Below are 25975 nucleotides of genomic sequence, written 5' to 3' on the forward strand. Positions count from 1 at the left end.
GCAACCCGGGCCAGCGGTTTGCTGTACTCTTCACAACAACGACGTGAAATCATGCACCAAGTTTTGAGATTTTGTGAGCCCCCGGGGACGGAAACCGGAAGTGAGCCGTTTTCCTTTTAAACTTGCCTTGATACTGTCACAGTTATATTGCTAAGTATCTTGTTGCTCTTAAAGACAGTTAGTTTAAAAATCTGGGGCAGACTATTATCCTGGCATGCGAAGTGTTTTCTTCCGGTTTCCCTTCTGTGGCTATTAAACGTGGGGTACATTGGCTCTCTACTGAAAAGAGGTGGGAGAAACAGGCCTCGCTTATATTTGAAAGGTTCCCGTTGACCCCATTTTGAATGCTTTTTCTCGTCAATGTCTAATTCCTCTTGCATAGATATTTACGTTGCTAGTAGATAAAAGGACAAGTAATAAACGCGTCAACAAAATCTGATAACGGTTCATTGTCAAAGGACCAATCCGAATTTCCCATTGCTGGTGCAACGGGAAATTTTAACACGTCGGTTTATACAGAAAAGAGTGCAGTCCCTACATCTCCCTCTATCGCCATTCTCCTCTCGGCTTGCTTGCGTTACGAACTTGGGGCGGGCCGTTCGACTGACTCAGAAGGGGTTGCCAGCTGTCGCACAATTATAAGCCAGTTTAGCGGTGCTTATAGACCGTATTGATAAATGGCGGTCACGTTTATAATTCTTTTGTCCACGTGCAAATTAGCCTACCAAGCCTCACTTTAGAGCAAAAATTCTTTTCAATTCACTGTATGGTATCGAGGCTTGGTAGACTAATTTGCACTTCGACAAAGGAATTATAAATTGGGCCGCCATTTATGAATAAGGTCTATTTTACAATACTACCCGTGAAATTGAAAAGTTTGTTTTTTGATTCAAAGAATGGTGATTTGCCCATGTACAGCGAAAGACCTTAGACAGCAACCAGAACAGACAGAACCAGGTTGCTCACGAGCGGTTTTCGTTAAAATAACAAAATAGAGAGAAGGTTATGACTTTAGCTTCACGTGAACAACGGCAACTCGAGTATTTAGTTACTAAAAAGCAAAATAGTATAGTACGTATTGGAAATTGTCATCAACAATACACAATCATTGTAATTATACTTAGTACCTGGCGTCATGTATTGTGTACATTGTCAATTAACAATAAAAACTATTTGTATAAAAAAACAAAAAAAAAAAAAAAGAACTAAAAAAAAAGCAAAAACAAAATTCGCAGTCTTTTTAAACATTGTTTGTAGAAAAAGACGCTGTATAAAATGAAAATCCTTACCCGTCAAATTTTAAGAGTTTCGATGAAGCTGTTTTGACGGTCAACACAGATTCAACGCGTGAGCTCATGGAGAAAATTGCGGCAAGGAGTCAGTTATGAACTATCTGTAACCATGAAACCTAATTTTTCCTCCTTTGGCATACCGGAAAATGGTTTTGGAGTACTTTTTTTCCGCAAACAACTTCTTATGTAGAAGGAAATTTCACGTATATGGCAAACGCGAAAATGCCTGCCGATTGTCGTTTTTACGTGAAAGCCGGTAGCCTGCAGGCGTAGAAAATGGCGAGAAAATCATGGTCACTTTCGTTTTTCGCGTTTCACGTTTCACGTAAACGTGATGCTTATAAAGGCGCTGTTACACGCTGCAATTTTTCGTGCAACTTGTCTCAGCAACGCCATTTCTACAAACGTTCTCACATTACGAAACAAGTTGTTTTACGGATGTTACACTGAGCAACGTTTCATTCAACTTGTGTCGTTTCGATGATCACATGAGGTTAAACAAACATTTTCATTGGCTGGTGCCGCAAACCGCTGCGACACAAGTTGCGGGACAGATGTTACACTGCGTAATGTTTAAAAAAATCATTGGAACCGTTGCGGAAAGTATACCTCAATTCTACTTTCCGCAACGGTTTCTGCAACTGGTCTCGCAACGTTTTTGGCCATTGCAAGGTATGTTAAATTGGGCAACGATTCGTGCAACTTGTCTCGCAATGGCGCTGCGAGACAAGTTGCACGAGAAATTGCAGAGTGTGACAGGGCCTTAGATTTCTGTAACATCTCCTGCTGTACTTTAGCTTACATCTTTTTGTTTTCCGAGTTCAGTTTACAACCTGAGTGCGAAACACGACGGCCACGAAGTGAAAAGGAAGAAACGCACGTCGCCGTCGCTTCCGAGGGTCCTCGAAAGTCATAGATCTCTTTCATAGAAAAAAAAAGCAAGGTGGCACACCATAACACCAACCCGGTGTGGCCAACACATAACGCATGAGCACAACCATTTCCTTCGGTCAATTCGCCCTTGTCACACGGCGCCCATATTGTCAAGGGAGACCCAAAAAGCTTTGTTTTACCACGTCAAGCCTCGCAGTGGAAACCATGGGGGTGAGTCGATCTTTTAACATGTTTTCAAGGTAAAAAAAAGCAAACTGACTATGAAAATTGACCACTCAAATCCTCTCCTTGAGATACAGAGGGAATTATGACACCCGAAAATGGCCCGTAAAGTTTCGGGACTTTCGAGAGACGGGCACCAGGTTTGACCCTAAGTAGATGAGTTTTGAAGCAAGCAACCGTGGACAATCTTCCTGTCGGTGTACGTTGGATCAGTGGCTTGATCTGATCGGCGTTATTTCAAGTTGAGAAACTAAATATTTTAAGCAAGAGCCGATACAACGTAGATTTAATTTTAGTGGTGTACTATATTTCGGCTGGCCAAACCAGCCTTCTTCAGGTACAATGAGAGTTTACATTGAATTGCTTCTATGTACATATATATATATAGTAAATGGATGTTGACGTAATACTGGAAAAAATGTGAAAAAACATGGCAGTTACAAAGATTTTGAATTCAAATACTAAGAGTCACGGAAAAATAACGGAAATCACTCAAAATAATAAACTGAAATCTAATACGTTTCTTCGCGGATATTAAGACCGTTGGGATCAATTGTCCTGCCTTTTAAAATTAAAAAAGCTTCCCTGGCCTTACGGATCGAGTCTCTGTTAGAAAATGTTTTTTTGATAGGAATTAATTGCATGTCCTTGGAGATGTTGTGGGGAGAGGAGACACGATGTCCCCTGATGGTTCCATTTCCTCGTCAAATTCACCGTCATCATCTGTTCCTGTAAAACTGTAAAAAACGAGAAAAATAATCACTGAGAATAACTAAAATTACTTTGGAAAAAAGTTTGCTAGGCCTTGACAATTTTGCAAAGACGTAACTGTAATTAAGAAGAGAAAACGCGATTACTCTAATCAACAAGCGTTTACATATTTTACTTAATAAAGAACACATAATATAAGACACTCGATTTATAGAATTAAATGCTTACCAAGTATAACTTTAGTAACTTTAAAATTTCGCAGTAATCACAGAAAATTACGAACCCTGAAAGTAAAATAATTGGAAGTTAATTACTTTGAACACCCATACAAACACTTTTTTCACTAAAAAGTCTAAAAATAATCCCCCCCGGATTTATGTTGCAGTCCTCCCCCCGGATTTATGTTGCAGTCCTCCATGTATATAAGGAATACTTGGCGCAAATGACAACTTTCCAATATTAATCCTGTTTCATTGGCAGCCTGTCAGACTATGTGACATTCTCAAATGCTCATTTCCACTTCCATTCTCCGATTTAAGCCACAAAAAATGCTTCAGAAGTGCAAACAGCGATACAATGCCAATAATCTGAGAGCCTGCGAACTATTATACGCCTCCACTAAGTTTCAACTTTGTAACCTAAAAAGGGTTGCCTCAGTGTACATACAAATTCTCCCAGGTAGCATTTTGCATTCAACAAAACATCTCTAAAACATGGTTGTACTCAGACAGCCATAACTTGCCTTCAAAAAGGAAAAACAACAATCTTAAATGCGCAGCATATGGCAAAGGCATCAATGCGCTACTAAACGAAAAATTATTCAAAAATATTTAAACCATAGGAAGATATAGACCTTTAAAGTAACCGCACTAATCCAATATGGCGGATAATTTGTTACTTTTATGCAAACGTAAAAAAAACTCTATAAAACTTTTTAAAACTTTGCAAAGTTTTAACCGATTGGCATCAAACTTTGCACAGACAATATAAGTGTTAAGTACTATCTTAAACAATAAACTGTTTGCTCTGGGATGGCGCATGCGCAAAGTTATTAACGTTTGAAACCCGATATCATAATACGTCATAACTAGCAGAAATAAAGTCAATTCTCTCGAAATTTAACGTGCAAACAGCTGAATGGCCTCTAATTGTTGTGTTCAAGTTTCTTTTAGTTACGTTGAAACCGTAGGAAGTTATTCCGAGTTAAAATAGTAGCCTCATTTTCAAGCTATGATTTTTGGCGGCCGCCATTTCGAAAAAAAAATGAAACGTTGATAACTTTGTGTGCTTTCAACCGATTCACTCCATATTTCACACAAAAGGCATCCGTAATGCGAACTCACTTAAGCAACAAACTGCCTCGCCTAAGATAGTGCATGCGCAGAGCTATTCACGCTTGAAATGTGATATCATATTACGTCATAACTATGCAGAATTAAAGTCAATTCCCTCGAAACTAAATGTGCAAGAAGCTGAATGGCCTCTTATTGTAGTGTTCAAGTTTCGTTTAGTTACGTTAAAACCGTAGAAAGTTATTCCGAGTTAAAATAATAACCTCGTTTTCAAGCTATGTTTTTTGGCGGCCGCCTTTTTGAAAAAAAAATGAAACGTTGATAACTTTGTGTGCTTTTAACCCATTCACTCCATATTTCATACAAAAGACATACGTAATGCAAACTCACTTAAGCAACAAACTGCCTCACCTAAGATAGAGCATGCGCAGAGTTATTTTCGTTTGAAATTTGACAATAGATGACGTCATAACTTCACCACATTTTAACGACATTTCTTAAAAATTGTTTCCTTGTTGTGCATGGAAACAGGATATTGCATGAAAACTCCAATAATAAGTCCTTAAATGCGTTAAATATAACATCACTAGCATTCACTTGTAGTACACAGCACCCTTAAAGTTTTGTAAATCACTAATTACTTTAACTGATTTCACTTGAAAAGGAACACATCATAATATAATACACTTAATTTAACGCATTGAATACTCACCAAAAATAGCTGAAGTAACTTTAAAACAATTGAAAAATCGCCCAAACTAACAAAAGTTGGAAGCACAGTGATTTGAACCAAATCAGCTATAACTGTTTTTTTTCTCCCTTTATACATAGACTAATATCGGAAAACACCAATCAAAAAAGAGAGCTGTTTTCTCAGGGGTTTTCTCACATTTGCATTTTCTTGTTCAGATAGTGAGTTGTGTTTTTTTTTTCACAGCAAAGTGCATATACCTTTTTACAGATTCTACGTCTGTTTGATTACTATACATCACAGGATTCGTTGCAACATTCTACATATGACTATATAGGTTTTGTGGGGGTCGGTCATTTAATCAAGGGGGGGAATAGGCTTTTCTCACATTTGCATTTCGATCCTAATAACTATCAAAGTAGTAACTTGTGTTTCTTTTTCAGAGTAAAATGGTTGTAGCTTCTTACAGATTGTTCATATGTTAGACTACTATATATCACAAGATTCGTTGTAACATTCTACATATGACTATATAAGTTTTGTGGGGGGTTGGTCATTTAATCCAGGGGGGAAATAGGTTTTTTGCATATTTTTTTTGAAAACAACCAAAAGTTACAAACGTTAGTATGGAAACATGTAGATTTATAAGGATAAGTTATTAGATAAACATATTGGTAAACCTGTAAACATAAACAAATGTGTTAGTCTTGGTTGCCATGGTGATTGAAATTATTTGCATAATTTCAGTGGGGAAATGTTTCATCTCTTTACCATAGCTCATTTGCATAGGTACAGAACTGTAAAAAATGAGGGGATTTCCTGACAATTTTAATATTTAAAGATTTATAAGAAATTAATAGTGTTGGGTTAGGCAATTCTTTATGCGTTATATTGTAAAAATATGTTTATTTTACACGATTATGCAGTATGAAAAAATAAATTTAAAAAAAGCATTATCTGGTGTTCAAAATTGAAAATATGAAAGGAGGGTATTTCCTGACATTTTGAACTTCTTGTTAGGCACAATTTTTTTTTTTAGGCACAACTTTCCTTGCCGTGGACTTAGTTTCCAAGCACAGGAGATGTCCTGACAATTTTAACATTTATTAATTTTTCAAAAATTTAGAGAGCTGGGTTAGGAAATGTTTTCTGCGTTACTTTGTAGAGAAAAGTTTATTCTATATGATTGTGCATTATAAAAAAAAATTATTATCTGGTGTTAAAAACTCAAAATATATAACAAGGGTATTTCCTGATATTTTCATTTTTGAGAATTTCATGTTGTCAGGCGTGATTTTGTTTCCTTGCTGTGAACTTAGTTTAGATGCGAGATGAAAGCGGGTTTGCAAGCACATTTGCAACTGTGTTCTCTGTTACGTGTGCAATATTCATGCGACTAGACAATAAAGATAATTTTTTACAATTTTCCTAAACCTGTAACAAGACAACTTTAAAATTTTGTGTTCCAAATGAACAGTCTTTCGCATCACTGTAAATATTTTAACCGTAGCGCAATCTTAGTAATTTTTGCACTGTTGACATATTATGCACTAGTCAGTGGAAAGCCCCGCACCCCCATACCCGGGGAATAGCGGGGCATTAGACCAGGCCTGCCTTCTAAATGAAGCAAATTCCCCGCTATGCGGGGCAATTTCGTACGTCAAAACCAAACTTTTCTCCCCCGCACCCGGAACGATAAGAGTACTTCCAAAACTGTAAAGCACAATGTTGACCAAAATTAATATACTTTAAGAATTTTTACCTCAAATTAAACTTTGACAAACATGAAAATCAACAATGCAGTCCATTTCCCATAAAGCCCGAATAAATCTACCTTGAGTTACAGCAAGAGAAAATGAGGGGACAGAGAGGGAGGCTCAAGGCGTTGGCCGGGATATGTTATGTCCACGAAAGTTATTTTTAGACGAGCGGAAGTCTTTGTTCTAGCGGAAGTCTGTCTTCTGAGACGCCCGCATGCAGTCTTGCCTCGCTCTCAGGTTCTTAGAGAAAAGAGAAAATGATAGCGCGCGTGGAAGGCTGATGAATATATATTTTCTTTCAAACATCGGACCGAGGTTGCTCTGCATGCGGACGTCTCGGAAGACTTCCGCTCGTCTAAAAATAACTTTCGTGGACATGACATATCCCAAGGGCTGGACCGGGAGCCTCCTTCTCTGTCCCCTCATTTTCTCTTGGTTACAGATTTGGCGTTCGAAACTTTACAATCTCTCCAAAAACAGTAATATTAATCACTGGGTTTAGCACAGCCCTAAAAATGGGAATAAAAATACCAGTTTCCTTGGTGTCAAAACCATTAAGATAACGACATAAGTCCAAACATGCATTTGACGAGCCGCTTAATCTGACATTATTCCAGTTATTTCCCCTCTATGCATAAGCATACCCAATCTAAAGTACACTCAACTGACTACAACGGTTCACTATCACAACAATTCTCAAAGAGCTATACAAATTTCACTAAGGAAATGGCTTATTACCAAAATTTTATGGCCAAATAACCAAGAAATTACCAAGGTAAGAGAGTAAATCCCCTATATGGAACGTTTTCACTCACGTGACCAGCAGCCATATTGGATTACTGAAACAAAGAAAGTATTTGCATACAAATAGAGTTCAAATCACTCTTACATGGTGCCCAGTTCTTCCAAGGATGTTACTCACGCGACTGCCCAAGCGATTTTCTCGAAAACTACCTGAGAGAAATGTTTTCTGCACTCTCAGCTGTCTTTTTGTTCGGCTGGGCCTTCGTTTGCTTTGTGCTCTTTGGCTGTTCGTTATTTTGCCGTTTATTCGGTTTTATTGAATTTAATACGCAAACCTCAACGGCAACGGCAACGAGTACAACGGCTGTGTAGGCGAGGGTTATAATTCTGTTCATTTCATTGCCATTCTTTACAAAACAACAACGCGAAATGACCACATTCTGCATATTCGAGAACTTTAACCAACTTTAAGAATTTCTTTTCGAATTTTGACGCTGTCTCACATATTCTGTTTGGGATATTTCTGACAGTGGTAGATAAACTGAATGCATCTATATTCGTAGGTTGAATATACATGTAAAGTCGTTTTTTAATCGACGTTGTCTCTGGCGTTGTTGCCATTTTCCCTTAAACTGCTTTTTGCCGCCTTAGCGGCGAGCGTCTATCTGCACTTTTGACCATCTGGTTGCGTTGTGTTTCGGCGAATGTTCGCTTAGCACTCGTGTTTCTACTCATTTCTCTGCCGTTCATTCAGTTGTTATTGTTTGTGCAGGGCAAATGTGTCTCTTATTTAAACTCCTATTAAATTTTCGAAATGTATTAAAACATAGCGAGAGCCGAAGCTACTTTGCTCGTAATTAAAATATCAAAGAAGAAATCCTCACAGCGTTGAAGGTTTTCCTTCAATTTGAAACTAAAAGAAACAAAACATAAACAAATCCAACTCGAAAACATCCACGCAACGCGCGAGTAACATCCGTGGAAGAAATGGGGACCATGTCTAAAAATAACTTAAGAAAGATTACCTTTAGTAGAAAGCCTATTCTCTCTCTTACCTTGATAATCTCTTGAAATAACCCTTCATCGGTCACAAATTTTGAAACTACTCTGAAAACCATAGCAGAGAAAATAAAAAGAATCTAGTGAACTACAGTAGACCTTTGAAAGAATCCTTGGTAGGAACTTGCATGTTCCACCATTACGCAGACCGTGGTAATGTGGAAACTCAAAAAGACGAAACCCATCGGACAACAACATTTTCAAGGTTCATCTCACAAAATCATAAAGTAGTGTCACTGTCACCCTCTATGCGTACGTTCGCGTTGCATTCCAATGGAAATACTGAGACAAAAGGTCAACACTATAAATAAATCGCTAATCAAGCATAACTATAATCTTTGTCTAATTCCACTACAAGAAATGATAATATTTACAGATTGAACCCAGAATTTAACTAAGAGCCCATTACAAACATAAAAAGAATGGATTTTAACTTGACTCGGCCGCCATTTTGAGACCATATGCTCTCCCAGTGATCTTTGCGTGCCCATTCAAGTTGGCGTCAAAAATGCAAATCCCCGTCTAAGCCCCGCTCAAGGTCCCTGCTCGCCGATACTTGCGCCAAATGACGTCGAAAACCCCGCATACCGTGGCAAAAGTGACGGTCCAAAACCGTTGAAATCCCCCGCTAATGCCCCGCATTCCCCGGGTATGGGGGTGCGGGGCTTTCCACTGACTAGTGCATTAGCAGTTGGTACTTGTGTTGTTAAAATATGGTACGTTAACCCCTAAACCGGTTCGTAAAATAGCACGTTCAGTTTGTATCAAAAAACACAAAATGTGAAAAGGTAATTTCTCAACATTTTTGAGGGTAACCTTAACCGTAGACGGCTTTGTTGAATACAAAGGCTACCTTGGAACATTTGAACGCACACAGAGGCACATCTTTTAATGTTATCAAGTTAAAACTTGGGTTCCTGGTCCCCCCTCTTTTTCAGAGGGTATTAATCTGAGACACAAAGTCTTTCAGAGGGTATCATCAAGTGACCAACTTGACTCATTGTTGCCCGGCTGCAATTGCGCACCTGTTTCACTCTAGTGGGGCACTCCCCGGGGATTGGCTACCCCAGCTTGGGGTTTATCCCTGACTAGATTAAACAGGGGCAACTCAATCAGAAACACTATTTACAGAAAGAAACACTATTTACAAAAACTATATACAAACTATAAATATAGAAGAAATATATACAAACTATAAATATACAAGGAATATATACACTTTGATCTACATTTGTATTTACAACATATAGGCCAATAGATTATTACAATATGTACAGTTATTTTTCTTTTTTTTTTTTTTTTCAAGGAAGATGCATTTGGATGAATGAAGAAATGTTTAAACTGATGCCCTGCGTGTACGACGTGGATGTGTTTGTGTGCTTGCATCATGGTTGCGGTTTAAGCTCAGGCATGGCCAATGCACGCCCTGAGAAAAATCAGCAGTGACGCAAACCTGTGTTTGTGTGCTGGCGTCTGTGGATGAGCGTGATAATGAATATGAGTGACGTATGAGGTGCTTGACGTGGAAGATGTTCGAGTGGAAGTGGATGATGCACGTATTCTGCGGGTGAAGGTTGATGTAGGTGTTGTGTGGATGATGGCGGTCACTTGCACAGTGGAAGTGTATGATGATGATGTGGTAGTAGTGGTCGTGGTGTTGTTCATGTAAGTTGAGAATGGTAAGGTAGCCTGTAGGGGGTCCAGCCGCGGTGTTTTCGCTGGTCTGGGCTCGGAAGAAGGTAGAGAGGGCTGAAGAATCCAGTATCGACCTTTCATAGACTTCCATGTACATGTAGTCACCATGGCTCTCTCGGCCTCCTTCCAAAGTTTGTTGCCCCCTGCAGGCCACTGAAACTCGTTTTTGTCCACCCAATCAAGAATGGCCCGATCATCGCTTGGGTTGAATGCTCGCCGTGCTGCCATGTCTGTAAAAGGTTAAAAAGGCGTTGATGTTGCACTCAGCTGGATGGTCTCCAATCTATACGTCCAAGTTTTGTTTAAATAGGTTAAGACCTTAAAAAGTTATTGTAAGTTAAAGTGGTAACCTTGTTTTCAAGCTATGACCCTTTTCTGTCCGCCATTTTACAAAAATTCAAACGTTAATAATTTCGCGAGGTGTACACTGCTTGGCTCCAAACTATACACGAGAAATATACGTGTCACGCACTACCTTAAGCAACAATCTGCTTGTCCCAAGACATGACTCTGAACTGAATTCGATGGCCTTATCGCTCGAGTCTCTGCTCAAGAAAAGACAAACGAAGAAAACTACACCTGTCCGCCGTCTCATTCAACAACGAGCCAACTACAACGCTATACCTCCACAAGATACTGCTTCTAACGACACTACATCTAATGTTACGGTTAACCTTTCCACCATGCCTAATGTCCTCACTCAACACAATCTTACAGATAACAACACAACTCCTATTAACATAACTACTAACAGCAACTACACTTCATCTCACATTACCAGTCACGCATCCACGTCTAATACTCTCGCGCAAACGCTCTCGCCGCAAGAGCAAGCCTGCTAAGCTCCCACTTGATCACTCGTCTGTTATAAATCTCTCCAATTCTATTCTGTCTCCCGACGAGATATTTGTTCTCCCATGTGGCCTCACATTCTGTCAGTACTCCTAGACACATCAACTGGCCTGAAATCTCAGTCGACATACGAATTTTGCTCGACGCATGCGACTAACAGAGTACTTCTTTGACGAGAACAACACCACTAACGTGAACAAACGAGACAACCCTTTCCATAATAAAAGCACTTGGAACCCTCCCACTAACAGGCCCTAGATACATTCTTAGACGCTGTTAAACTTGACATCACTACGTGGAAACCTAAACCTATTTGCGACAATCTTACCACCTCAGAACGACAGGCAATACACCAACTTAAACAACGACAAGACATTGTAATAAAACCAGCAGACAAGGGTTCCAGTACGGTTATTATGGATAAAACCTGGTAGATTGACGAATGCAACAGACAACTTAACGACTCTTAATTCTACCGACGCTTCGAGTTGAAGATCGAGTTAGACTTCGATTTGAAATAAATTGACAAGAGGTGAAGGGGAAGATAGGCAAAGACCAAACAAACCAAATAAGCTTTTCTGGCTTTGCAGCCCGGCAGCAGTCATTTTGTTTTTTCTTCAGTTTACTAAAGTTAAAGAAAACGTTTTAAGAAATATATATTTACCAAAATATAGGTACAGTGTGACAAACAACCAGCCGTCCACTTAAACTAAAAGCTTAAAAAGTAATTGTTACTATTAACATTGTTAATGTTTTCAAAGTCATTGAATCACTTAATCTTGCAGTCTCGAGTACTGTCATCAAATGTAAACGAAAAATATCATAGTTCTTTGTAGATCTGTCTAAGGAGAGGTTGTTTCTCTATCAGTTGCCAGTGTTTCATAAGAATATTTTTAAGGCTGGGAACTGATGGTTGATACTGCGTGACAATGGGCAAAATGGTTTTTCTCTTGATGGTTTTTGTCGGAGTGCTTCTTTCCTGTTATTAAGTTTCGTGGATATCCTCTCTCTCTAATGTGCTTTTGGAGTTCTTCTAGTCGGTTTTGAAAGTTTTCTTTTGAGGAATTTGTTCTGAGTAACCGGAGGGCTTCGCCTTGTATAAAGCCCTTGTTGACCCCTAATAGGTGGCAAGAGGTAAAATGTGTATATTGGAAAGTTTCAGTAGGTTTGAAATGCGTTCGTACGTCGAGAATTGACGAGCTGTTAAACCGTTTGCCTTTGTACACAATTGTATCCAGAGATGTGACTTTTTCCTCAGAGATTTCTGCTGTGAATTTAATAGTGGCGTGGTGACAGAAACAGAATTCGTACTAGTGCAATCCCCCCCCCCCCCTACCCTATAGATAACCCTAACTACAAATCTAAATCTACCACAGCCGCAGAACATTTCCTGTCATCTCCTAACCACACACTGCCAACGACATGCAATTAATGATACCCATCGAAAAAATCTCTTCCATCCGAGACTCTATCCGAAAGGCCACAGACGTTTTTATTTTAATCCAAAAAGGCAGAACAATTGATCCCGATGGTCTGAACATCCACGAAGAATGAGACTGTTCCCTTCTATGCTATGTGATTATTTTTTAATAGAAGCTTATCCTTAATTTACAATGTACACTGTGTGGTTTGGCCAGCCGAAATATCGATATACCTTCAAAAAAATTAACCCACCTTGTGTCGCTTTTTGCTTTTATATTCCCCATTTTATATATGAAGCCGATTAGATCACTATTGTTTTAACATATAACATTGGGGACAATGTAAACTGAAATTAATAATTAACTACCGGTCAAATGTTGGTTTTTGAGGAGAGGGGAAACCGGAGTACCCGGAGAAAATCTCTCGGTGCAGAATAGAACCCTAGAGAATATACAAACTCAACCCACATATGACGCCGAGGCTGGGAATTGAACCCGGGCCACATTGGTTGGAGGCGAGTGTTGACTTCTGACCACTGCGCCATCCCTGCACCGCTTTGTTGGGAGCCACCTGGGAAGCCGTGTTTATAGAGTACTAAGGGCGGCGAAAAGCCGAGAGGAGAGGAGCAAAGCTGATTGACCATAGAGAAAACCCATGCCCAAACTGTAGGCGCAAGCGCACATTTACAGAAGATGTGCGAACAGGATTCGATTTCGCAGCATGCAGCATAGCGCTCGCTCCGGCGCCCAGCCGTTGCCAGCGCTGCAAATAAGCCCTGGTCTTGACTACATGTATTCCATGAGCGATACGCCAGGCAATATCGGCTTCCCAGTTCGTACTCAGACCCCCTTTTTAGCCGTTTTTCGCAAGCGGCAGTGCTGGGCAGCCAATTGACTTTTCCCCTCCCCTCCCCTTTACCTTTTGATTTAGTAATCTTCAAATTGAGGCTGTCATGTGAACCATGTGGGACAAATTTTCGAAAAAATATTTACTGCACATGCGTTCAGTTGGTCGATACGTTTTGAAAACGTTAGTGAGAGCTCGAGGAAGAAAAATGCAGGGCCTCAAGTAAACGCGGCTAATATTAGGCTTAATGAAAGTGTACCATGAGTATTCCAAGAACAGATGATAGCGACGCAAGCGAAAGAGAACTCCTCGTAGATGACATACAGCGCATTCGCGAGGTTCTTCACACCTCAAGTTGCGCGGGCAAAATATCTTCCGACGACGACGAAGAAGAAGAGGAAGAAGAAGAAGACGAAGAAGGAGAGGGAGAAGAAGAAGAAGAAGAAGAAGACGAAGAAGTAGAAGAGGATGAAGAAGAAGAAGAAGAAGAAGAAGAAGAAGGAGAAGAAGAAGAAGAAGAAGGAGAAGAAGAAGAAGAAGAAGAAGAAGGAGAAGAAGAAGAGGATGGGTCTGAAGGAGATGAAGATGAACTGGAGAAACAAGGAGAGAATCTGACAGGTTTGTGTACAAAAAATTGTAAACTAGAAAAATGCAGCAAAGTTCGTTGGGTTATCATGCAACCCATATAATTTCACCATGCAGCTATGGATCATTCGGTTAAGGCATTTTTTCAAAGGTGCTGCCAAAATGCAAAGCTCTTAGAATTTATTTTTTTAGGGGTGCTGACACACCAAAAAGCCTATGCTACGCTTAGGGAGCAGGGGTGGGTATGCATTTGTATGAAAACAAACAACATGTACAGCGGTACATGTTGTTTATTTTCATATTATTTTTGTTTTTGATCCGAGTGTTTTATCATTTTATTTTGATAAAAATAACCCATTGACTTCTAAACTGCCGCTGATTGACTAGTGAAATTATCTAGCGTTAGACAGAGCAAAATATATTACCCCACTCACACCTAAAGCGTCCCCAATTGGCGTGTAAATTTGTCTGGCGGTAGCCAGAGTAAAATCTGTAAGTCACCCTCTTGGGTGGGGAAGGGAAAAGTTGCACTCGTGGGAGTCAATGGGTGAAGCTTAAGATGTCTTTTACCTAAAGAAAATGTTTTTGAAAATTAAACATTTAAAGAAGCTTCTAAGAAACAATTGAGAAGAGTTCCTGATTGCCATTATTGTATAGGGACCGTTGAATTGGAGTTTTCCAAAAAAAAAAGGAGTAAAAGAAAGATTGAAGTACAGTAAGCACTTAATATTTGACTTGGAAATAATCCATGTGTTCTACATCACCTAAAAGGATGGCCAACCTGTTGTATACCCTGCAGAAGCAGGGTATAATAAAGCAGTCAAAAACTATGCCCCCTCCATTAAAAGCTTATCAAAAGCTTTGTCAGTTGCTAACTCCACAATGTGTTTTTATTTAAGCATGCCTTCCTTACTGTCAGATTTAGAAAACCCTGAAGAGTGTTATCTTTTTCTAAACAGATTTCCACTCCAACAGCTTTCAATCCCAGCAATTGAGTGACCAAGCACCTCTTGTGAGTAAAATAATGACTTTTATTCCAGAATTTCTGGAACAACCCCTCTTTTAGGTCAATACTGAGCAGTTTTATATAATTATTCAGAAATGCATGAAATTACGTAGATGTAAGTCATTTCTAAAGTACAATGTATTTTTCTACCAGTTTCCAACAATATCATATGATAAGTGTTTGGGTCGACATTATATTTAGATTAGTATAAATGCAGCTGTTATTCTTTCCTTGATGAACAGAGTTTAGGGGATGCTTTTTAACATAAATTATCTGTATTTGTTTACATGGGTGTTGTTAAAGTTGGGGAGAATATCAAGTGGATAGATACTGGCATTTCGACAAGCCAAGGCTTGAATGACACTGGACTGGGAACATGAAACAAATATTATTTGCAACTTTCATCTGGTGTTGGAAAGGATAATAATTGAATGAAACTTGCTAGAAACTTCCTGTGTCGGATAATCACAACAGATACTGGGGGAAAGAGAGGGGCAGACCCAACCTACAGCTGTACTAGGTGAAGTTACAAGTGTATGCCCAGAAATGCACATAATTAGATGAAAGTTCAGTTTTGATATCCAACTTGAAGGGTTCCTTTATTGTCAGCATTTTATGTTAAGTCAGTAATGTGCTAGAGTGGTTTTCAATTGACTGTCGAAAATAATTAGCGAATTGCTTTGGTTTATGATTACTTCACTCATTGATTGGTTCAAAGTTCTCGCACCACTTTTTCAACCAATCAGAAGTGAAACCAAAACCAATCGTGGGTTGCGCGTGCACATTTTCCTGTGCTTTGTGTTGGCTATGTGTAATTACTTCCAGTTTTGATTGGTTTACCGGATTGTCTTCGTCTTTTTTGATTGGCCAAAGTAATTACTTTGGTGTTTGTTTTTCTACACTCGATTAAAACTCGCTCTATTTGGCTCACTGAATTCAAGTCAGACTGAAGTCATTGATGTTTGGTTTGATGATACACTTGTTATGCAACTTCTTACTCCCACTTAAATTCACACTGTTTTTATATAGCTCTTCGCCACTCCCCAACATAACTGTGACACCACCTGCTGCTAAGGACTTTAAAGCTTCTAATGAGACTTATTGAAATCCAAGTAAATGACTAACTCACTAGGCACTTGTCATGCTGCTGTGACTTAACTGTGTCTCAACTTTCTTTCAGCAGAGTCACAACGGTGTTGTTACCAGAGTGTGCAGAGTTGAAGAGTCAGAGAGGGTACCAGTTGTAAACCCAACACAGGTTGCACCTGTTTCACCATTTTTAAACCAGATAAACGAAAACTTTGTACAACCTGCAGATACAGGAAATGTGAATTCATATGAATACACTTTTACTGAACTAAAAGCTGGTCCAGTAAATGATCAATCCTCTGCATCCATCCTCTCCACAAGTGTTCCATCTACAAGTTTCTCTTCAACAGCTGATGGTACCATAAATGTCCCCAGCGTGACTCCTCCTTCTACTCTTCCCTCTACAATCATTACGGCCACAGGATACAGTGATGGTCCCTGGCTTGAAGGAACAAATCAATGTCTAGATGAGCGTTTTAGTGGTCATCAAGAAGATGAGGAGGGGGAGCTGTTTTTGGAAGGGGATGAAGGGAACGAGGATGTATCTGAGAGACACCGTGAAATCCAGCAATGCTTGAGTTTGAACAGGGATTACCAGGTAATGGTGTGTGTACCATGTTGTGTGGAACACAGATGGGCTATGTTGTCCAGTCTTTAAATGACTGAGGCTGATGTCTGCTTTGAATAATTCAATTTAATTTGTCATCTTTTCAGCTGGCAGTGTTAGATGAACTTGAAGGGATAGAGTTGGCTCTAGCAAAGAACAGGGAAAAGCAGGTATGAAAATGTTTCATAAGTACCTTTATTTGATACTTCTGAGCCAGTTGGTGTCTTAAAATTGAATTATGTTCGTAAGTAAACATTTTCTTTGGTTCTGATTTAAAAAAAAAAAAACAACAAAAAAGGAAACATTAATATTGCCACTTGGTGAAAGTCAAAAATATGGTGTTTCAAGAATATGCTGTTTAAAGCTGTTTTGTCATTGTCAGAGACAGTATCTATGGCTTATTAATAAGTCATTTTTCTGTTGTTATTGTTTCAGTTTGGTTTGCATCAGATGAGAGCAAGTAAAGATGAAGGGAAACCAGAGCCACACACATTAATCAAGTTTGGTAACCCTTACTTCAGAGACTCTCGTGGTGTGGTAAGGAACAGACTGAATGTTAGCTTGGAGTAGGTAAAGTCAGCTTACAGTGGCCCATCAGGCCGGAGCTTATCCCCGGGTTTCCGTAGCATGAAGCGACTAGGAGTATTTCTACTCTCCCCTGGATGGGATGCTAGTCCATTTCTACTCTCCCCTGGATGGGATGCTAGTCCATTGCAGGGTTACCCCCAGCATTTCGCTGGTACCCATTTATACACCTGGGTGGAGAGAGGCACGGAGGGAGTAAAGTATCTTGCCCAAGAACACAACACAAGGGTCCCGGCCAGGTCCCGAACCCAGACCATTCGCTCCGAAGTCAAGCACACTAACCATGAGGCCACCGCGCCTCCCCGGTTAGCTTGGAGTATCCCTGAAAAAAAGTTAAAAACAAGCTTAAAACATTGAAGTTTGTCCAGACCAAATATCACGTTTTTAATTGAACCAATTAACGGTAATGTTGCAAATAAATTTAAAAGAAACATTTGACATCTCTTCTCATTTGTTCTTATTGGTCGTTGTGTGTGAAACTGTAAGACCACTCATTTTGTACTTTAATCCTATATCTATAAAACGTTCCGGGTAGAACTCTGTTGAAACATCTCCCCCTCAATTCAACCATCATTGACCACGTATCATTTCCAAATGGTGGGAAGTTCTTCGTACACATTCATCTCATGCCGCGGCCTGTCTCTTTATTTTCCTACAGCCTCGCTCACATCGGGGCGTTCCAAATGGTCATGTGAGCAAGTCGAAATTCAAATCCATTCGATCATTTTTTTCGGGGTGCAAACAGTTTAGTGATTTCGGTAGTAATAAGGTAGTCCCTCAAAACCTAAATAAGGGTAAATTAGTCTCGACAAGCTGTTCTTGAAACAGAGAGAGATAGTTACCTCTATTTTACGAGTCAAAAATGACGAGTTAATAAATGCCGTGACCTGGTAGTCTTCCTACAAAGACTAACTGGTGCAGATCCAAATCCACTGATTTTTGTTTTGTAAATTGTGAATTACTGCAGTTGTGTCACTCATACAAGGTGTGAGGGTATACACTCAACTGGCACAGACCTGCTCCTGGACATTATCAAATTAACTGTGAACCATTATTTTTCATAGGGACCTCCAGACAATGTGGATACAAAGATGAACAGACAGAGTTGCCATGTTGGAGGCTACCAGTCTAAACAGAAAGTTTGTGAGTCGACTTCAAAGAGTTTATTCCACAACATTTTCCCATTTTGCAAACAACTTTCTGTCCTTACCTTGCACACTTCATTCTAACCTATGCTTTTTTTGTGTGTGATTTTTGATTGTCAATGGTTTTTTACTTTTTGATTTTGCATTGCAAGGGAATGACAAAGAAAAACAGTGCTTGACAGAAGGTGTTAGGATGCAAAATCTCGAAAACAAACTTTGTCCAGTTTTGCAAAAGTAAGTCTCCCAAACTTGAACTCTCTCAATGATCAAGGAAGCCATTTTAAGCAAATCGTTTTGATCAGCAATGGCTTAGTTTTGTATGTACATTGTGTGTGATAGCAGCTGTAATAACTACAGTACAGGAACCTGTTATATTATTGCTAATTTGGGAATATCAAAAGCTTGCTGTGAATCTATCTCCTAGTGGATAATGTATGATGTGTTGTGATGTCAAAATGGGTTATTCCAGAAAAAATCTGCACCCCCACAAGGGATGGGTTTCTGGAAATTCTCACAGGAGGGGGGGCCAAAGGCTATGGAAATCCAGGCCTGGGGAGGGAGGGGGTTGAACCTAAAAAAATCTTCTTCAGGGGTCATTTCCTTGAACCTTTAGACCCTCAACACTCAAGCTCCATCTGAGTCTGAAAAAAGTAGAAATCTTTCTGTTTACAGATTTGTTACCTTAAATACTTCAAGTTATCTGAACAGGTTCTTTCATAATAATTGTAGAAAATATGCAGAAAATGTGTGACAAACCTTAAGTGATCAGTTGCAACGAAGCTCGTTGTGAAATGTGTTACGCCTGACACTATTTGTTTTGTCGTAGCCAGACCTAAGTGCGGTGCTGAGCGTAACTAGTTTGAAAAAGTTGACATTAAATTAAAGATGATTTTGTTTAGATTTAAATTTTAAAAATTCATACTTTGATTGGAAAATGATTTCATATCCGCTACTTTCACTTCAATATTTGCTTTCTGATTGACTGGCTTTCTATCCATGACAGAGCAATGATAACGAAAAGCCGTTTACGACATGGATGCTTAATGGACCTACAGGCTCTTGGAGGTAAAATATTAAATTCAAGTTGCCAAAGGTCTGAAGTTCCAAATTTGGAAGATAACATGTTTTGTTTCTCTGACTTCAAATTAGTAGATTTCAATAAATCTTCTGTCCGAAAAAAAGATAACATTGAAGATTACACAACCATACGTTTATCTCTTTTGCTCTTTTCTTACTTTAAGGAGGCTCGAAAGGGTTTCAACACTTAAAAGAAACTCTCTTTAGATCAAATGATGCTACAATACTGTATCACGTAACAACAATGTTATGGTACCATATGAAACACCGATTACTTCCAAACAAGATGTGATCATTATTGTGTGATGTAATACTACCATTTTCGAGCTACCGTGAAGAGCTAACTTTTTTTTGTGGTTTTCCATGCTTAAAACATTGAAGTTTGTCCAGACCAATTATTGCGTTTTTAATTGAACCAATTAACATTTAGAGTGTGAACATGTCAAGTTTTGACAGCTCCGCCTGTGTGTTTCTGCATGTGAAACACAGGTTTGAAAAACTGTGAATGAATGTCAACAAAAGACAAGCTTACATTTCTTGAAAATCCTGCCGCAGCGAACTTAAATGGCTTATAATGTGAAAGGACTTGGAGCATGGAGGCGATCCAGCGAACTTTTTTTTGCCAGTTGTGTTCAATTTGAAAACATGACAGTTTGTCCAGACAAACTTGAATGTTCTAAGCGTTGAAAAACGCAGAAAAAAGTTAGCCGTTCATGGTACCTCGAAAAAATGATAGTAAGTTGCCTTGACAATGGTAAAGCCCAGCAAAAACACCCTATATTTTGAATTTAGTTGTTCATATCTCAAAAACGAACTCGGTGAGCCCCCCGTTTTTATTGCTGAAAAATGATTAGAAGGCCAAGTGAAACTTTCGCCAACATTAAAAAAAAATTCTGTGTAGTGGATTCAGAGCCACCTTTAAAAAATCACAGAATTAAGGTGGCTCGGTACAAAACTGCTCAACTGTTGGGGGGGGGGGGGGGGCGGGATATTTTTCTGGAATAACCCAATGTGCAGAAAACTGAAATAATTTTGCTGGGTTGAAGTTTGTCACTTGCCTTTGTATGTTCTTACAGACTTGATTCCTGTGTAGGAGCAAAGCAAAGCAAACGTAATCCTTCCTTGTACTTGTACATGTCCATTGCTGTGACTTTAACTTCTTCAGTTCCGATGGCCTGCTCCCTTCTGACCTTGTAGCGCAGTCGGTAGAGCAGTGGTGATCTAACCCGAAGGTCGTGGGTTCAATTCCCACCCTGGTAGTTTTTCTCTGTCCTTGTGTGGGCCCATTTCCATCAGTGGGGCTAGTGCTCACATGGTTCATATGGGGTAGAAACTTAGCACTTCACATTACACTCTAATCAGTTAAGTCTGTACAGTGAAATACAATTATCATTTTATCCAACCTCATTCCCAGGGTCTCCCGTCTCTGCCTGCTTTGTCTTTCTCCCCAACGACGAAGGAGGTAGAGAAGAGAGACTCTGGGAATAAGGTTGTCACTTATCATGTACTCACTGTCTGAGTTACAAGACTGCATAACAGATAACAGCCAATCAAAAAAATGTATGCACAACTTTCAGAATGTTGTACCATGACCATATCTACATGTAGGTTACAAAATTTTGAGGAAAGTATAGTTAACTTTTAGTGATGTTTTGTTTTCTCAATTAGTGTGTTCTCCCTTTTTGTAGGATACGTAATTTAAAAGCCAAGACAGAAACGACAGAGACCGACTTAAAGGAACTGGAAACTTTGAGGAAAGAGAGTTCCAGAATCAAGTGAGTCCAGAGTCAACAATCTAAATGTTCAAATTCTCATTATCATAGCGTAAGTTATCATGGGTAAATGTAAGTTTAAATAGGCCAGAGATAAGTTAAATTATGACATTGCTCCCACTGGTCAGGTCAACTGAGTGGCCACTGACTTTGGAGGCAGTTAATTCTAATTCCACAAGTTGGCATTGCTGGTTTTGCAGGCCATTCTTTGTGAATAATTTTTCATTAAAAGCTTAGATTTGTTTTGTAAATTCTCTTTCCAGCCTTTTTGTTAGTTTAGATATTGGGTTTAATGAGTATTCCACAGAACATCTCCAGTGGGATGTATTGATGCTTTCCAGCCTTTTTGTTAGTTTAGATATTGGGTTTAATGAGTATTCCACAGAATGTCTCCAGTGGAATGTGTTGATCCAAAGCTTATCAATATTTGACCAAGAGCTTAGTGACATCAGCGGCCTTGGAGTACGTTTGCACTGCGTGCACTGCAAGCGAGCTCACCTTGTGTCCTTTTCAGATGGAAATGATTTCTCCCTCAGACGTGGTCTTAGGCTTTGCTGGTTTAAAGGTAGTCGAATGCAAGATGCAAAATTATGATTCGACCCATGGTTTCGACAGGTCACCTGCCTACCTCCCATGCTTGTTCCAGGCCAATTGTGATAACATACAAATAACTTCTTTTGTCATGTTGATCAGTTGGCGGACCCAGAAATCAAATTAATAATACTAAACTTTGTCTCTTTTATGGTCCAGATCTCTTCCAAAAGAAACACTGCTCTATGACTTAGAGGGTATTGACTGGGACAAATTAAGCAGTACCTATGTAAGTGGTAGATAAAATAGTTGCGGGAGATTTGTATGGGCATTTGCAATGGTAAGCAACTTCGGACAGAAAAGTCATGTAGGCTTTAATTGTAATTGTCTCGATTTTGTGGTAATTCCACGTTATATAAGCGCAGCAAGCCTCATTTTCTATTATTCCTTTAAACCCATTTGTACCCATCCGGTTACAGGATAGTTCGCCTTTATTGTACAAGGTGAACAAGATGGAATAATAGCCGTGAAATAATTGTGATAGCACTAAGTTATATCTTGGAGTGACGTTTTCGTTGACACACAATGAGGCACATTACACCTAACTTTAAACGTGTAAGAGGATCACTTCTCCATTTCGTCTATATCCTGCACTTCAAATATACATTTCTTTCATTCTCCTTAAACTTCTATAGTTGCATTCTTTTAACTTTAACTTCTTTTAATACTTAAAGGTACCAAAACGCACAGCAATTCAGTGTCGCTTGCAGTGGTGCAATTTTGGACATCCTGACGTGAACAGGACACCATGGACAAAAGAAGAGGACAAGAAGCTGCTACAACTTACAAAGGATCCTCAGAACAACTGGATTACTATTGCACAAAGTCTTCAGGTGTTTAAGACTGCAACTACAACATAGGTTTGCCGTGAAAAGGAGTGCTATACCCCATGGTAACCGTTGGGACCTATCTTGGACATTTCAAATGGAAAATCAAGACCACCCCTCCCCACAATTTCAATGATGAAAATGGCGGGCGTCAACTTGCGCGCGGATTCATAATTGATTTGTGGGGGAGGCAGGACTTATTGTTCATTTTATTTTGTCCAAGATTGCTAACACGTTTTTACAGGTCCAAAATGTTACCCTGCGAAAGGATCAACAGTGTTGTAGTCTTTTTCCCTTGGACACCAACTGTTAACCAACTAAATCGAAATAAAGATAGACTGTAGGGTGACTGCAACAGTGGGTTAGTTGCTGTTTAATAACTGTTATCTTTCTCTGTCAGACCAAGCGCACCCCAATTCACTGTTATGAACGATACCAAAGAAGCTTGAACAAGAATCTTCTGAAGAGGTCAGGTTACAACGAGCTCGTTTATCCCTTGTAGTCTCCTAGGAAGCGCAAATCCCCTAATGCCGAGCTACTCAAACCGCTCTGAATGCTTGAAAAAGACATGTCCGTGGTAAAGCGTACTATCAAAGGCTCTTTCTGTTGAGGGGAAAAATAAGTTGAATTGTTATTATCTTGACAACCCTAAAAGGTTTATTTGTTTGAATTTGTTAGTAAGTGGACCCCTGAAGATGACAAGCAGCTTCTTGAAGTTGTGCGTATTGTTGGTCTTGGAAATTGGCGGAGAGGTAATCTTTGATGTTATTGTTAACTTTGATGGAATTTGAAAGCAAGGAGGAAAGAACTTTTTATATCCTTGAACTGAATTTGAATTCGGAGCCTCTTTCCGCTCTATCATAATTAGTACTTTGAATCATTTTTCTGAGCAGGGTTACTTTTTTCTCGCAACCCTACAGTCCTTTCATGGGAACAAATGAGCCCAACAAATTGACGTGCTCTCAACTGAGTGGCTTCGTAGCTCAGTTGGTAGAGCATTGCACTGGCAGAGCAGAGGTCACGGGTTCGAATTCCGTTAGAGCCACCTGAATTTTTCAGACAATAGGCCGAGTTCGAAATATCTATATTCATGACTCAGTTCTTTTTCTTTGTCTCGCAAGTCTCAAGGGAGATTTCTAAACAAAATAATATTCAAATTTAACCATAAAGCCTCGTAGTCATGTGTGAATATTGATTTATTGAACGCATACTTGTCCAATACACTGACATAATGAGATTGTAATGAGATTCCTGGTACGTCACAATAGACATCATAAAGTGTCACAAAGTGTCCCGCACTTTATGTCTCGCAAAACTGTTACTACTTTTTTAAGGATTAAGGTTGGGGGACACTTTGTGATGTCTATTGTGAAGTGCTATGAATCTCATTATGTCGGTGTATTGGACAACCCTCATCGAACGTGGCCTATTGGCTACTTTGGAAAATACCATAATACTCTTTGTTTGTCCCCCCAAATTTTGAATAAGCATTGTTTTTGTTTTCTCATGGGACCGTTGTGCATCCCAAGAGAAACTTGGAACAATGCTTATGCAAAATTTGGGGGGACAGACAAAAAGCATCATGGTATTTTCCGAAGTGGCCCGTTGCTTAAATTGTCCAGATAGGTGCGAGGGTCACATGTCCCTTTTGCCTACAGATTTTAGTGTTTTGCTGTTGGGGAAGGGGGGGGGGGGGGGATGGGGTATGCACGTAGCCCTCCTCTCGGGAAAGCACACTTGGCCATCCCACAGACAGAGGGTTCCCTCTTTATTCAACTTACCCGGCGTACAATCTACTTCAAAGAAACAAACATTTTAAACATGCTGAGAAGATTCAGAATAGACGAAGCAAAGAGTCGAACTAGGATCGATGGGTTCTTAAGATACCGGGAAGTTTCCGATATCCAATAGACTAACGAGACAAAATCCTGAAAAGTTGAAAATTTTAGAGTATTGACATAGTGGTACCCAGCAAAGCAAGTGAAAAGTAACCGTTTTCAAAGTGGCTTTTAGACCTAAATACTGTAGATCAGCGCGGCCTAGCTCAGAAACGCTATTTGTTGTTGACCTAAAGCTTTAATTCTGCCTGTTTTCCCTCCTCTCAGGGCTAGCGCTTCCTTCTCCTCATTCCCACCCGACCGTGCATGTTAAACAGTACGAAGTTTAGTCAGTCATTTCGTGATAATTTTGAAATCTTCAGTTGCCAGCTTTCTGGAAGGCCGTCAGGGAGATCAGTGTTTGCATCGCTACACACAGACGTTGCAGATGGTGAGGAAAGGCAAGTGGACCCCAGATGAAGATGAGGTAAATTGAGTATACTTAATTAATTGAATGTGGGTCATGGAACGTCGTTGTAAATAACCTCCATGGAGAGACCAAGGGTGCTTTGGGGTTTGGTAAGTGAAGAGAACGAGAGAAGGAAATTGCTTTTTGGTGTTTTCCTCGATAGGGGGACATTGTATACAAATTTGGAAAGCCACTGGAAGGGTATTAAATAAAAAAGATCTTAAAATTCGAAAAGTTTAGAGGAGTACGACGCTTACGAAACTTTCAATATTTTGTACTTCTTATGTACTCCTAAATGGCAGTGAACAGATTGCAGTGTTTTCTTCTGTTTTATGCCAGCTTCTGAAGAAAGGAATTGAAAAGTTCGGTACATGCTGGAACAAGGTGTCTGAAGAAGTTCCCGGCCGATCAGGACCACAGTGTAGGGAAAGGTCGGTTCTGAGTCGAGAGATATCTATTCCTCTTTATTTTCCTGGATAACCAGCTACATTTCCCCCTAACCTAAAAATAACACTAACCTTATCACTCAACCCATCGCTGGAAATTGGATTTTCCAAGTTCATGTCTTCCTCCTCTTCAAAGCGAATCCAAGTACGAAGTTTTTGATGGAAATTAGTTCTACTTTACATACTACGAAAACCACCGATCTGTGGAATGGGCCCGAATTATTGAGTGCTGCCCCGCCCACTTCAGTTAAACATTTTGATGAAATTCCTTTCCCACGGTGTGAGAGGTAGCCAGCTTTCGCCGTCAAGGTGTACCAGAACAACCGCAACAATGGAAAGATACGTTTTCAAGATCATGAGACCTGGGGGGAAATGGATAAAATTGTTCTTCTCCAGGAAAGACGTTGCAAGTGCATCCATGGACTCGCTGTTACTTCCGAGTGCAAGAAAGGTTCCCTGACCTGAAAAGTAGCGTCGAA

The 25975-nt window shown here is 39.6% G+C and overlaps 1 protein-coding gene and 1 long non-coding RNA gene across 3 annotated transcripts in view; one reads left to right on the forward strand and one right to left on the reverse strand.

Moving 5' to 3' along the window:
* The window catches only part of LOC138007518 (uncharacterized), a 318730-nt gene extending 311019 nt beyond the window's left edge, over window positions 1–7711 (reverse strand). The window contains exon 1 of the long non-coding RNA XR_011124051.1: window positions 7634–7711. This is a non-coding gene — a long non-coding RNA (uncharacterized lncRNA). The remainder of the gene's footprint in view (window positions 1–7633) is intronic.
* Window positions 7712–13624: 5913 nt separating this feature from the next.
* The window catches only part of LOC138007523 (myb-like protein X), a 27332-nt gene continuing 14981 nt past the window's right edge, over window positions 13625–25975 (forward strand). Inside the window, exons 1-14 of one of the 2 annotated variants that reach the window (XM_068854488.1) lie at window positions 13625–14098; window positions 15025–15077; window positions 16255–16758; window positions 16875–16937; window positions 17203–17304; window positions 18417–18495; window positions 18650–18731; window positions 21263–21349; window positions 22097–22166; window positions 22612–22770; window positions 23165–23232; window positions 23443–23516; window positions 24965–25068; window positions 25390–25481. In XM_068854488.1, coding sequence (XP_068710589.1) covers window positions 13741–14098; window positions 15025–15077; window positions 16255–16758; window positions 16875–16937; window positions 17203–17304; window positions 18417–18495; window positions 18650–18731; window positions 21263–21349; window positions 22097–22166; window positions 22612–22770; window positions 23165–23232; window positions 23443–23516; window positions 24965–25068; window positions 25390–25481 — 1895 coding nt within the window. In that variant the 5' untranslated portion in view covers window positions 13625–13740. Of the gene's footprint in view, window positions 14099–15024; window positions 15078–16251; window positions 16759–16874; window positions 16938–17202; window positions 17305–18416; window positions 18496–18649; window positions 18732–21262; window positions 21350–22096; window positions 22167–22611; window positions 22771–23164; window positions 23233–23442; window positions 23517–24964; window positions 25069–25389; window positions 25482–25975 lie in introns of both variants that reach the window. The other variant, XM_068854487.1, reaches the window with a different exon arrangement.

Source organism: Montipora foliosa, chromosome 6 (assembly GCF_036669935.1).
Source record: "Montipora foliosa isolate CH-2021 chromosome 6, ASM3666993v2, whole genome shotgun sequence".
NCBI classification, from domain to species: Eukaryota; Metazoa; Cnidaria; class Anthozoa; order Scleractinia; family Acroporidae; genus Montipora; species Montipora foliosa.